A 14776-nucleotide genomic window follows, 5' to 3' on the forward strand; every position below is an offset into this window, starting at 1 on the left:
TCAGGACCCACTGGCCGACTTGACCATAAATTGCTCTTCGCATGCAGCCCGTTTTAGTGAAGGATTTCTCCCCACTTGTCATCCAAGACTCCCACTGAACAAGGAGCGCCACCTTAAATGCACGATTTACACTGATGTCGAGTGGCTGCAAATACTTTGGGCCATCTGCTTTTCTTCCCTCTGAAAGCTGTTGTTGTCTTTTTGCACTGAGTCAGTTCCTCACGCTGCTGTTTCCAACGTCTTATCATCGACTCATTAAGGCCAAGCTCCCGTGCAGCAGCTCTCTTTCCTTTTCCAACAGCCAGATCGATCGCCTTCAACTTGAAAGCTGCATCATATGCATTTCTCCGTGTCTTTGCCATGATGAGGGTGACAAAATTACTACCGTAATCAGAATGATAGGAAGTTTGAGCGCGCTCGATTTTACGTCACATTATGTGACGGTGCTCAGTTTTTTGGCGGCATGAATCTTGTGAAAGCGGGAAAAATCCATAAATTAGCCGCGTCGTTGTATAAACCGCGAGGTTCAAAGCGTGGGAATAAAGTAGCAGTTTATAGTCCGGAAATTACGGTAGTTGAATATCTGGAGCATCAGCATTTGTGGGTTCGATTACAGGATCAAAATGGCCAGAAACAAAGAACGTTCTTCAGAAACTCGTCATTCTATTCCTGTTCTGAGAAATGAAGGCTATTCCATGTGAGAAATTGCCAAGAAACTGAAGATCTCGTACAACACTGTGTAATACACCCTTCACAGAACAGCACAAACTGTCTCTAACCAGAATAGAAAGAGGAGTGGGAGGCCCCGGTGCACACTGTCCTTATTGCTATTAGCCCATAGAAAAGCATTGAATAACAGATTCATACTTGGAAAAACAGATCAGGAAACTATAGAACCATTTTTTAAAGACATATTTAACCTATTTTTATTAGGCACTAAACGTCTTCCATACTGTATATACAGTACTTCCATTCATTTGTTGAAATGGTACCGGGCTACATTCAGGCGAGTCTTGTGACGCTTGTGGCCGTCCGAGAGCAAAACAACTACGCATACATGTTCGTATCCATTCGGATGCTACAGACGTTATATCGTGAGAAGGCCGACTTTCGGGATGTCTCATGGCCTGACACAAACACTGCTGTAGCTCTGCCAACTTTCAACGCAGATGCGGAAGGTCGATATCGGCGGATGTGGTGTATTGAGAGGCAGCCTATGCTAGAAGCCATGGCCTGTTCACCCCGCAATCATCCCGAAGGCGGGGTCAGTACAGGTACATAAAAGCTGGGACTGAGAGACTGAAAAAGAGCTTCTTTCTCAAGGAACAAACTGTTAAATAGCCATCACTCGCCGGTTACCACCCGGTTACCACCCGGTTACCACCCGGTTACCACCCGGTTACTCAACCCTACACTTTAGAGGCTGCTGCCCTATACACATATACATATAATCACTGGCCACTGTAATAATGTTTACATACTGCTTTACTCATTTCATATGAAAAATACTATATTCTATTCTACTGTATTTTAGTCAATGCCACTCCGACATTGCTCGTCCTAATATTTATATTATATTAATATTTCTTAATTCCATTATTTTATTGTGTATTGTTGCTAGATACTACTTCACTGTTGGAGCTAGGAACACAAGTATTTCGCTACACCTGCAATAACATCTGCTAAATATGCGTATGTGTATATTTGACCAATAATATTGGATTTGATTTGAGGGGACTAAAAAGATTTGGCATGGGCCCTCAGATCCTCAAAAAGTTATACAGCTGCACCATTTGAGAGCATCTTGACTGGCTGCATCACCGCATGGTATGACAAATGCTTGGCATCCAACCGCAAGCCGCTTCAGAGGGTAGTGTGTATGGCCTAGTACATCACTGGAATAATGGCGCCGAAGGAGATGGCAGCCGTTTTACGATTCTGTAACCAATTGTGCTATAGTGGGTTTTTTTTTTGCGTTATTTGTAACTTATTTTGTACATAATGTTTCTGCCACTGTGGCTTATGACCGAAAAGAGCTTCTTGATATCACATTCCCAGTGGGTCAGAAGTTTACATGCACTCAATTAGCATTTGGTAACATTGCCCTTAAATTGTTTAACGTGGGTCAAACGTTTCGAGTAGCCTTCCACAAGCTTCCCACAATAAGTTGGGTGAATTTTGGCCCATTCCTCCTAACAGAGCTCTTGTAACGGAGTCAGGTTTGTAGGCTTCCTTGCTCGCACACGCTTTTTCAGTTCTGCCCACACATTTTCTATAGGATTGAGGTCAGGGCTTTGTGATGGCCATCCACGACCTCTGTACCAGGCAGTGGCAGAGGAAGGCCCTAAAAATTGTCATGGACTCCAGCCACCCAAGTCATAGACTGTTCTCTCTGCTACTGCATGACAAGCGGTACCAGAGCGCCACGTCTAGGTCCAAAAGGCTTTTTAACAGCTTCTATCCCCAAGCCATAAGACCCCTGAACATCTAATCAAAGGGCTTCCCAGACCCCTCTTTCATACTGCTGCTACTCTCTGTTTATTATCTATGCATAGTCACTTTAACTACCTACATGTACATATTACCTCAATTACCAGGCCGTGTCAGATGAAGACCAGCCACCCTAGTCATAAACTCTTCTATCTGCTACCGCACAGCTAGCGGTACCGATGGAACCAACAGGACCCCAAACCATAAAACTGATAAATAGGTAACCATATACTGTAGCTAGCCAAGACTCTCTGCATTGACCTCTTTTTGCACAACTCTTTTGACTCAACACATACTCTGCTGCTACTCTTATCTATCCTATTGCCTAGTCACTATAGCCCTAGCTGTGTGTACATATCTACCTCAATGACCTCATACCCCTGCACACCCACTCGGTAAGGGTACTCCGTTTATACAGCAAAGTTGTCGTTACTCATTGTGTATTTATTCCTTGTGTTATAATTGTTCAATTTTTTCCCTCAGCATTTTTGGGAAGGGCCCAGCAGTAAGCATTTCACTGTTAGTCTACGCCTGTTGTTTATGAAGCATGTGACTAATAACATTTGATTTGATTTGAGTGATAATCTGGATCAAATTACAGGCATTAGTCACAGATAGAAGCTTCCTCTTGAGAGGACAACTAGTTGCTAACCAGTCAATGTTCAGGTCACCCAGAAAATAGACCTCTCTGTTAACATCACACACACTATCAAGCGTTGCACACATATTATCCATATACCGACTGCTAGCAATTGGTGGCCTATAGTAGCACCCAAAAAGAAGAAGAGGAGGAAATACTAGATCCTGTGTGTGTCTGTATTTCTGTCTGTTTCTCACACTCAGCCTCTTGTCTGTCCGTCTGTCCGTCTGTCCCTCTGAGACGATGGCTGCTTCAAAATGCTGTTGTCAGTGTTGACAGACAGAGAGGGCATTCTCATCTCGTTAGACATGCCCTACTTTCCTCTGCTGTGACCCAGTAATTGTCTCTGGAAAAAAATTTGAACACTATTTTTAGGCAGTGGTCTAGCAGAGACACTGTGGCGACAAGACCCCTCCCCCATCTCTCTCAAATGTGGGTCTGTCTGTAAACTAGGGTAAGCGTGACGATTTCTTGTAACAGCCGTTGATAAGTCATTGATAATAATCTGCCAATGCTTTTCGTGTCATTACATTAAGATACATGGGGAATCATAGCTATATTAGTTAAGATTCACGAGTTGAATTAAAACCTATGTTTTAACCCTTTACCACGAAGGGGCATCTTGACGGATTTGTATGAAATCATGTGACATAAAACATAACTTTTCTGTCCTTGCATTTATGGTCGTGTAAATTGTCATTATATCATATATTAAAGCATTAATGACTTAAATTAGACATTGAACTTGAACCCTGTAAGAATCCTGGATCAAGCTGTCTGACAGTTTTCTTGTATGGAGATTTCAGATATGCAGTGTAACTATGTAACATTTCGTATCTCCTTATGTTACTGGGTGAAAACAGTTTTCATGGGCACACAAATCCCAAATAATAAATGTGATTGCAATTGCAAAATCCAATGCTTTAAACCGATAAAGTCACCTTCCCTTGATACTTAAAACGTGATCCGATCAGGGAAGGCATTTTCTAAATGTCAAACAGCTGCTGTGATGGCGCATGCAATGCAACACCAGCCCGAGTGCTGGGGAAAAAGGTGTTCGTGAAGGAATGTCCAGAATATGTTGCTGTGTCATTGATTCCCCCGGTGAAGACAGTTGTGCCTGGATCAACGTTGGATCTAATATCCCTAGAGAATTGATGTTGGATCATCTGTGGTTGTCTGCTTGATTTACCGCAGTATCCCGTTAGATTTAACAGAGAAAGCATCAAGGTAATGTGTTCACGTTTTCATATGTTCCTGTGCCTCGGATTGGACGCCGAGTCTACCGTGCGCAATCGTGTAGGATAGACTATTGCGCAACACCCAACGCTATTCCTATTCATTATTCTGGATCTAACGACAACAAATGACATAGCCTAGTGGGCTTCTACACAATATGATCTGGTAATGAAATAACATGACATACATTTTGTTTTCCATTTTACACCTGGAATTTGAAACATTACAAGGGGCCTGAAGGAGCCTACATGAACTTGGAGTACATGAATAGGCCTACCTTGAAATGTTGTATTTAAAAAAAAAAAATGTATCCGTTTTTGCGAGAGATGGCAAACTTTCGTTTGTTTCCCACGACTTCAATTGGAGGGTGTCATTGCACTACTCTGTTGAGGTAAAACCATGTGAGGTGCTTTCTTCAACTTGGCTTCCCGTAGAAGTCCTCCCGTTAAAAAGGGAACCAGGTCCCTTTCTCATTATTAAAACAGTGATGGTGAGAATCAAATGAATCAAAGATAAATGCTACTGGTATTCATGGCTGTATTATGCCAGGAATACCAGTACATCACTAACTGATTTGTTGGTTAAAGGCTTGTACAGTAAGTAAGCATTTCACGGTAAGCTCTATCTATACCTGTTGTGTCCGGCGCATGTGACAAATACAATTTGATTTGATTCAATGCCTGCGTCGGCCACACAGATAGGCAGCAGAAGAATCAGGTTCTATATTAGGCCCTACATGTACAATTATATAAATTATACAATTGTATAACATTAAGTTATTGAAAAAGTCCTTGAAGTTGACCTGCCAATGTCTGTATGAACCCTGCTTAAAGGATGTACACTGAGTGTACAAAACATTATGAACACCTGCTCTTTCCATGACATGTGAAAGCTATGATCCCTTTTGATGTCACTCAATATTAGGAAGGTGTTCCTAATGTTTTGTGTAGTCAGTGTATAGTCCTAAACCTATGTTGACATATAGGTGGATTTATGGGCCAATTTGCATATATTCACCCTTATTCCTCTAAGTACACATAAAGTACATACTGTATGAAAATCCTTTTTTATTTGAGTTTCAAACCATTTAGAAATGTTTATCCCAATGTCACACATAGGCCTCATTATTTACAGAAAGACCCATGACCTCTACTTTGAACATTTTGGAAATGAAATGAATACATTTCCTCACTAAGAAGAGTTGTAAATCAGGTGATGTACTTATCTTAAAAGAGTATTGGCTTGACATAAATATATGACATAGATATACAATGACATAGATTTACAATGTAGTTAAATCACGCCCCCGATAATCCCAGCCAGATAATCTCGTTTGGGTCTGCTATGGGGTCATTGGGTTCGGGAATCTCTGTGCTCCCGTTGGAACAGAGTAGTAAACACTTTTCTTCACAGATTGAAATGGTTTCTAGGGGCGAGTCCCCACGTCAATGTAGTATCCAAACAAAATTAAAGATTTCCTTCCTTTGACAAAAAGCCAACATTCCTCTCGTATTTCTGTGCTGCTGTAATGTGTTGAAGAACTCTACAAATGAGTTACAGCACTCAATGAATGCCCAGCCAGTTGAGTTCATAGGGTTTCCGACTGTAACCCGCTCAGTGCTGAGTAATACTAGAACCAACAAAAGGTTATTTGTGCAGCGTTACTGTATCAACTCAGGTGTACCGCTACAATGGTTATGGGAGGGAGCCTAACAGGACCTCAGGCTATTGAAGCACGTGATACAAATATACTGAGTTGTGCTTTTCTTTCAACTAAAGGTTAAAGCGATGCAGTGGAATAGAATAGATGTTACTTTATTATCCCCAAAAGGGGACATTTTCAAACATTTCTGATAACGTGAAGTGATTGGCAATAATATCAACACTCAAATATAACCTTCCTATTGTCTTGATTTATCGTCTTCCTTTGCCTGCAGGTGGAGGGCAGTGTGTCTGTGAAGGAGAGTGTGGTCGGAGGTGGGTGCAACAGTCGCACCGGGCTGGCAGCGGAGAGAGAGAGACAGTCTGTGTCTGTGGCGCAGGTGCACAATGGAGTCGTGAGCAGCGGGCACGCAGACAGAGAGAGAACCCAGGCTGGTGCCCGCTGCTGCCCCAAGCAGGACAGGAAAGCTTCAGAGAAGAACGGGTTACCAGGCGCCCCTGGTACCCCCAGTGCCCCTGCCAGCCGGGCTGAGGACGCCCCCCCCGAAACCCACACCCTCCTATGTCAGAGCCGGAGCCTGAGTCCCCCCTCCCTGGAGAACGGGTTTCTACTGAGCCGGGAGCCGAGCCGGGACGAGCAGGACGACTCTGAAAAGGACAAAGAGGAGACTCTGCCAACTCCGCCGCGCAAGAAACGAGGCAGGCGGAAACTGGAGCGCCCAACGAAATGTGAGTCGTGTCTCCTGCTTGGTTATATTATTATCTTCGTTCTCACTACTTTCTTGGCACAGCCAGCTCTGCTCTGGCACCACTGACGGCCAATGCCAAAGGAATGAAAATGAACAATGAATTCGCATTGAATGGATGTGAGCGGTTTCATGTTACTTGCTGTGGCCATTTTGAATTATTCTTTGGTCGTGTTCAGTATGGATGAATTTAACACAGTAATGTAAAACATTTGAAATGACTTGTAATAGAAAGGGGGAGAGTGAGAGAGTCCTGCTCACTGCCAGTCTGTTGTCATGACGTAGAGATGAACCAATTTGCTCGCTTCCCCTCTCCCGCATCGTGTTCATTAGGTCACACCATAGCAAAACTGGACAGGTGTTTCAGTTTGGTGCCTATTGAACTTTACCCTGGTCACCTCTGTGGCCCCCCTCTTGTCTCTCTCCTCTCTCCTTCTCCTCCCTCTTCTCAGAGGTGCAGCCATGCTATGACCTCCTTGTTCCTCTCCCACTCTCCCTCCCCCTCTCGCCCTCTCCTCTCCCATCCCCCTACACCCCCTCTCGCTCAGAGAGGTGCAGCCTGGGTGTGACCTTGATAAGGAGTAGAGTAAATAAAGCCCTGATAGAGCCCAGAGTAGAGAGAAGAGAGAGAGAGGAGAGCTTCCGTCTCCTGGCAACCTGCCTTCCTGCCCCTGTTCTGTTCTGTTGGGGCTGTGTGTGTGTGTGTGTGTGTGTGTGTGTGTGTGTGTGTGTGTGTGTGTGTGTGTGTGTGTGTGTGTGTGTGTGTGTGTGTGTGTGTGTGTGTGTGTGTGTGTGTGTGTGTGTGTGTGTGTGTGTGTGTGTGTGTGTGTGTGTGTGTGTGTGTGTGTGCCCTTGTTCTGTAGGGGCCATGCTCAGAGAACAGCTCAGGCTCAGGGAGCAGGTCTGGTGTGTGTTGTTGTGGCCACTACTCCTTGCGCTCTGTGTGTGTCTCTGTCTCTGTCTCTGTCTCTGTCGGGGACACGCCAGGTGGATGGCACACAGCCCAGAGCAGAGCCACTTACACACTGAGTCTGCACTCTAATAACCTGATACACACACTGCCCTACATGCTGTGTAGCCAGCTTCCTATCTAAATGTACCTCTCCAAAACGGCATTGCAAAATCAGTACTGGATGAATGATACAGGGATTGTATTTGGTTGTGCACATTCATTTGAAATGTAAATCACACTTTCACTGGAGTGAATAATACTGCTGTAGATAATTCAGTGTGATTATTCCGCATTCAATTAATACATTAGCTATACATTGATTAATGAATTAATCTCAGAGGAAGAGGAGAGGATGAGAGTATGGTGGATGGATGGATAGATAGGTGGAGGGATGGATCGAGGAGCGAGGGAGGGAGGGAGGGATGGATCGATAGATAACAGGCTGAATGGAAGGAAGGGGTTCTGCCATCCATCTGAAGGGCACAGCAGAGGAAGGATTGCAGCTTAGAGAGGAGGAGAAACAGAGGAATGGCATGAGCGCTAGCAATACGAGTGCTGGAGGCAAGGTATAGGATGCCTCCCAAATGCACACTGTTCCTCATTTAGTGCACTATATAGGGAATAGGGTACCATTTGGGACAGATATATAGTAGCAGGTAGCCTAGTGGTTAAGAGCATTGGGCCAGTAACCAAAGGGTTGCTGGCTCGAATCCCCTAGCCAGCAAGGTGGAAAAATCTGCGGAAGCACAGAGAGAGAGGTTGACAGGGAAAGGGAGAGAGGAAAATAGAGAGAGAGACAGAGAAAAGACAGAGGGGGGGGCGAGGTGGAGGCAGAAATCGAGAGTTTACCCAAGGGACCAAGTTGAAGAGAGACAGAGAGAGAAAAAAAAGAGAGAGGATTATGGTCTATCGTGTCTATGGTACTTCAGTGACAACACCAGGATAGTTGAGGGAGAAAACATGGGCTTGTTTCCCAAAAGGCATCTATTATCATATAGGGCACCACTTTTGACCAGGGCCCATTTGGGCCAAAGCCATGCTGTAAGGACACTGCCCCAGGCCTTTCAGAGCTCGAGTGTTGTAATGGGGCTGAATGATACAACTCTTAAGACTACTGTGTTTAAAATGGGCCGAAATTAGTCTATGGTAATAATGTGGTTGTATTCTGTGTTTATCATTGTGTCAATCTGTTACGTGCAGCAACTACATGCAATATTGTTTTACATTTTCGATAGACATTGAAGGCTGATATGAGAACGATGTATAGTTTTTGTTAAGGAGTGCCGTATCACCCCTGTTCCACAGATGCCAACATTTCAACTGTGTTTAACAACAAAACCGACACATGTGCAACTATGGGGCATAACAGATGGAGTTGGCTTAGAACAGATGCAAACCGAGATCTACGGCGCCAATTTAATTTATTTTTGATTTTTTTACATTACTTGGAATACATTAACCAATAAAAAACATTTCTGTAGCAATGAGGTTTGGCTATAGACCCAATACATTATCACTGCATATTGGCTATGCTTGAATTGCCCTGCCAATTGTTGTTCTTCTCAGACCATTTTCTCTATATTTAATTATATCTTTTTTAATTACAGTAGGTATATGATCACACCGGTTAATAGAGAATTTGCTGCATTACTTGTGAGGCACGGCTAAGTGAGGATAATAATTTGCTTCTTTAAAAAAATGTTTTTTACTGGACTTATGGCCTGAATCTGATGGTGAGTCTGATGCCCCGTTTACATCGTGACGTATTTCATTACGCCGTATGGAGGAGGAGGGAGGGAGGGAGCAGCGGGGGAGGGAGGGAGGGAGGGAGCAGCGGGGGGAGGGAGGGAGGGAGGGAGGGAGCAGCGTAGCGCTGTGTTATTTCTCCCTCATGCACCGACTCATGTTGTTACTCCTATGAGAAAGTGAAATGTTCCTAGATGATAAAAAAACCACAAGCTGTTAATAATAACAACGCAAGCTTATACTTATACTCAAGCTTATAACACTTTGCTATACTGATTAATTGCAGCTGCAGTGCTGGTTGTAAGCATGAGTGGAAGTAGGGGGAACACAGATTTTCTGGCTCATAAAAGTGTTAAACGAAGTGTTGACGGTGCTGAATAACAATGTAAACTTACTCATAAATACAGCAGCTCTTTGCTGTATTTGTTAGGTCTCTAGCTATGGTTTTAAAAGTTTTGAAATCTCACATGATCAACTTTGCTGTTTGTTCGAGGCTTCTTTTTACAGCTCGAGGAAACTGTGCAGACACAGTGATCTGAGCTATCGGATTGGCCAGCGGTAGGCCTATAGAGGCACTTGATTTGTTCGCTGGGCGTGCCGGATGGGTGGAGTTCTACCTTCAGACACTTGAAATGGTTCAAAATGGAAACACTTTGCCTTCCCGGTGCTAGGGCTGTTGAATCAAGTGCACCAACCGCCAACAAGGCAAAATGAAGAAAAATAAAAGGAACGCTTTATCGTTGTTGTTTTTTACCAAAATGTTTGGTCATTGACTAATTCCTCGTCTCCAATGTTTATTGAAAACATAAATCAATTTGAACAATAAGCACTTGTTGTGTCTCAAATAGAGGTCGACCGGAATTAGGGCTGATTTCAAGTTTTCATAACAATCAGTAATCGGCCTTTTTGGACGCCGATTATGGCCGATTACATTGCAATCCAAGAAGAAACTGTGTGGCGGCTGAACACCTGTTACGTGAGTGCAGCGTCAAAAGGAATTGTGGCTGCAAGGAGTCAAGGTAAGTTGCTAGTTAGCATTAAACATTATCTTATAAAAAATCTTCACATAATCACTAGTTAACTACACATGGTTGATGATATTACTAGTTTAACTAGCTTGTCCTGCGTTGCATATAATCAATGCGGTGCCTGTTAATTTATCGTCAAATCACAGCCTACTTCAACTTTGCCAAACGGGTGATGATTTAACAAAAGCGCGTTCGCGAAAAAACCACATTCGTTGCACAAAAGTACCTAACCATAAACATCAATGCCTTTCTTAAAATCAATACACAGAAGTATATTTTTTTATACCTGCATATTTAGTTAAAAGAAGTTCATATTAGCAGGCAATATTAACTAGTGTAATTGTGTCACTTCTCTTGCGTTCAGTGTAAGCAGAGTCCGGATATATGCAACAGTATGGGCCGTCCAGCTCGTTGCGAACTAATTTGGCAGAATTTTACATAATTATGACATAACATTGAAGGTTGTGCAATGTAACAGAAATGTTTAAACTTAGGGTTGCCACCCGTTCGATAAAATACGGAATGGTTCCGTATTTCACTGAAATAATAAACATTTTGTTTTCGAAATTATAGTTTCTGGATTTGGCTCGTATTTCTGTGTTTATTATATTATAATTAAGTCTATGATTTGATATTTGATAGAGCAGTCTGACTGTGCGGTGGTAGGCAGCAACAGGTTCGTAAGCATTCATTCAAACAGTACTTTACTGCATTTGCCAACAGCTCTTAGCAATGCTTGAAGCACAGCGCTGTTTATGACTTCAAGCCTATCAACTCCCGAGATTAGGCTGGCAGTACTAAAGTGCCTATGAGAACATCCAATAGTCAAAGGTATATGAAATACAAATGGTATAGAGAGAAATAGTGGACGCATCATAATTCCTAACTGGGAATATTGAAGAACTGGGAATATTGAACCACCAGCGCTCATATGTTCTCATGTTCTGAGCAAGGAGCAAGGAACTTAAACGTTAGCTTTTTTTGCATGGCACATATTGCACTTTTACTTTCTTCTCCAACGCAGTGTTTTTGCATTATTTAAACCAAATTGAACATGTTCCATTTATTTATTTGAGACTAAATAGATTTTATTTATGTATTATATTAAGTTAAAATAAAAGTGTTAATTGTTCATTCAGTATTGTTGTAATTGTCATTATTACATATATACAGTGCCTTGCGAAAGTATTCGGCCCCCTTGAACTTTGCAACCTTTTGCCACATTTCAGGCTTCAAACATAAAGATATAAAACTGTATTTTTTTGTGAAGAATCAACAACAAGTGGGACACAATCATGAAGTGGAACGACATTTATTGGATATTTCAAACTTTTTTAACAAATCAAAAATTGAAAAATTGGGCGTGCAAAATCATTCAGCCCCCTTAAGTTAATATTTTGTAGTGCCACCTTTTGCTGCGATTACAGCTGTAAGTCGCTTGGGGTAAGTCTCTATCAGTTTTGCACATCGAGAGACTGACATTTTTTCCCATTCCTCCTTGCAAAACAGCTCGAGCTCAGTGAGGTTGGATGGAGAGCATTTGTGAACAGCAGTTTTCAGTTCTTTCCACAGATTCTCAATTGGATTCAGGTCTGGACTTTGACTTGGCCATACTAACACCTGGATATGTTTAGTTTTGAACCGTTCCATTGTAGATTTTGCTTTATGTTTTGGATCATTGTCTTGTTGGAAGACAAATCTCCGTCCCTGTCTCAAGTCTTTTGCAGACTCCATCAGGTTTTCTTCCAGAATGGTCCTGTATTTGGCTCCATCCATCTTCCCATCAATTTTAACCATCTTCCCTGTCCCTGCTGAAGAAAAGCAGGCCCAAACCATGATGCTGCCACCACCATGTTTGACAGTGGGGATGGCGTGTTCAGGGTGATGAGCTGTGTTGCTTTTACGCCAAACATAACGTTTTGCATTGTTGCCAAAAAATTCAATTTTGGTTTCATCTGACCAGAGCACCTTCTTCCACATGTTTGGTGTGTCTCCCAGGTGGCTTGTGGCAAACTTTAAACGACACTTTTTATGGATATCTTTAAGAAATGGCTTTCTTCTTGCCACTCTTCCATAAAGGCAAGATTTGTGCAATATACAACTGATTGTTGTCCTATGGACAGAGTCTCCCACCTCAGCTGTAGATCTCTGCAGTTCATCCAGAGTGATCATGGGCCTCTTGGCTGCATCTCTGATCAGTCTTCTCCTTGTATGAGCTGAAAGTTTAGAGGGACGGCCAGGTCTTGGTATATTTGCAGTGGTCTGATACTCCTTCCATTTCAATATTATCGCTTGCACAGTGCTCCTTGGGATGTTTAAAGCTTGGGAAATCTTTTTGTATCCAAATCCGGCTTTAAACTTCTTCACAACAGTATCTCGGACCTGCCTGGTGTGTTCCTTGTTCTTCATGATGCTCTCTGCGCTTTTAACGGACCTCTGAGACTATCACAGTGCAGGTGCATTTATACGGAGACTTGATTACACACAGGTGGATTGTATTTATCATCATTAGTCATTTAGGTCAACATTGGATCATTCAGAGTTCCTCACTGAACTTCTGGAGAGAGTTTGCTGCACTGAAAGTAAAGGGGCTGAATAATTTTGCACACCCAATTTTTCAGTTTTTGATTTGTTAAAAAAGTTTGAAATATCCAATAAATGTCGTTCCACTTCATGATTGTGTCCCACGTGTTGTTGATTCTTCACAAAAAAATACAGTTTTATATCTTTATGTTTGAAGCCTGAAATGTGGCAAAAGGTCGCAAAGTTCAAAGTTTCGCAAGGCACTGTATATATATGTAAAAATCGGCATCGGCTTTTTTGGTCCTCCAATAATCGGTATCGGCGTTGATAAATCATAATCTGTCGACCTCTAATCTCAAATACTTTGTTACATTAGGTAGTTAGCTAGCTAGCTAATTTTAGCCATATTGGCATTGACATGAAATCAGTCAAAACACCTCAAAACAAGACATGGTATCAAGAACAACATGAAACTAGCCAAAAACTAGTCACATACGACATGGCAGTTTCTTGTCATTTTTTGTAATTATCTGGCCATCCAGAATCACAGCAACTCACAGACATCTGCCCCCATTTAAGCGTGAGCATGATTTTCATGACGTTGTCAGCTAACCTATCTATGAAGACATGTAATTGTTGTTGTGAGTGTTTGTGAGGGAGTTGCTTTTCGCTTGGACCTTCTCCCTCGCTCAGCCTCTTGCTGCTGTAATGTGTGTGGTTAAAAACTCTTCATGAATCATGAATCCTAGTGGCCTAGTGAGTCTTCTAGTTTTCTAGTTGGGTAGCATCCATGCTCCTTGGCTAACCTCTGCTCTGCTCTGCTGAGCGCAGGCAAGAAAACAATGCTGCTTAGGAATGGCTAACACGCCTTTGTAGTTACAGCAGACCTGGGTTCAAATACTATTCAAAATAATTTCAAATGCTTTATCTGGGCTTGATTGAGCTTGACCGGTATAATGTAACCAATAGAATAGTTGCAGGAGTACAAGCCCCACCCATATGGCACTCCAGACAGGCTAGAGCAAGTGCCAAAGGTATTTGAAATATTCTGAATAGTGTTTGAACCAAGGGCTGATTTACAGACCTCAGTAACTCACTTCATTCAACACCAGATATGTGGGAAAACCCCATGACTGTGTCCCAAATTGCACTCTATTCCCTATGTAGTTTACTACATTTGACCAGGACCCATAGGGCTCTGGTCAAAAGTAGTGTCCTATGTAAGATGTAGGGTGCCATTTGGGAAAAGTGACAGTTTCAGAAGTTAGATTTTATAGTATTAGTGGAGGAGAGGGAGTAGGCTTAACTACATTTTATTACAGGAGGCTAGAGGAAATATTTTTAGTGCAGCATTTAGCCTGCAGGAAGTGTGTCAGTTTCCGTTTCTGTACAGTTTTATCACACTACCAACGGCAATTTGCCTTTGTACTTTCAAGCCAGGTATAATGTTGGAGGTATATGTTGAGGCTCAGCGCCCTATTTTCTATCCACACGCTCACACACATGAACACACACACGCAGGATATACATTTTCAACGAAACACTGTGCTCAAACAGGAAATGCAATACATATTTATTTGGGGTGAGGTGTAGATAGGAAACATACAGAAACATTCAGTCAGGCCAGGGAGTTGATACATATAGGAGTGATTAGGAGATTAGTTTCCAGTGTACTTCATTTGATAGTGCCCTTATGTTGTAGTGAAGAAAAGTGCTGAGGCTACTATCACTGCTATTACTATTCCAACGA

The 14776-nt window shown here is 42.5% G+C and overlaps 1 protein-coding gene across 6 annotated transcripts in view; it reads left to right on the top strand.

The window, feature by feature from the left end:
- The window catches only part of LOC118362859 (DNA (cytosine-5)-methyltransferase 3A-like), a 72295-nt gene that overhangs the window by 12209 nt on the left and 45310 nt on the right, over positions 1-14776 (top strand). For all 6 annotated transcript variants that reach the window (XM_052486505.1, XM_052486506.1, XM_035743537.2 and 3 more), the window contains exon 4: positions 6307-6760. In XM_052486505.1, the coding sequence (XP_052342465.1) occupies positions 6307-6760 (454 nt within the window). The remainder of the gene's footprint in view (positions 1-6306; positions 6761-14776) is intronic.

The sequence above is a fragment of the Oncorhynchus keta genome, chromosome 29 (genome assembly GCF_023373465.1).
Source record: "Oncorhynchus keta strain PuntledgeMale-10-30-2019 chromosome 29, Oket_V2, whole genome shotgun sequence".
NCBI lineage: Eukaryota > Metazoa > Chordata > Actinopteri > Salmoniformes > Salmonidae > Oncorhynchus > Oncorhynchus keta.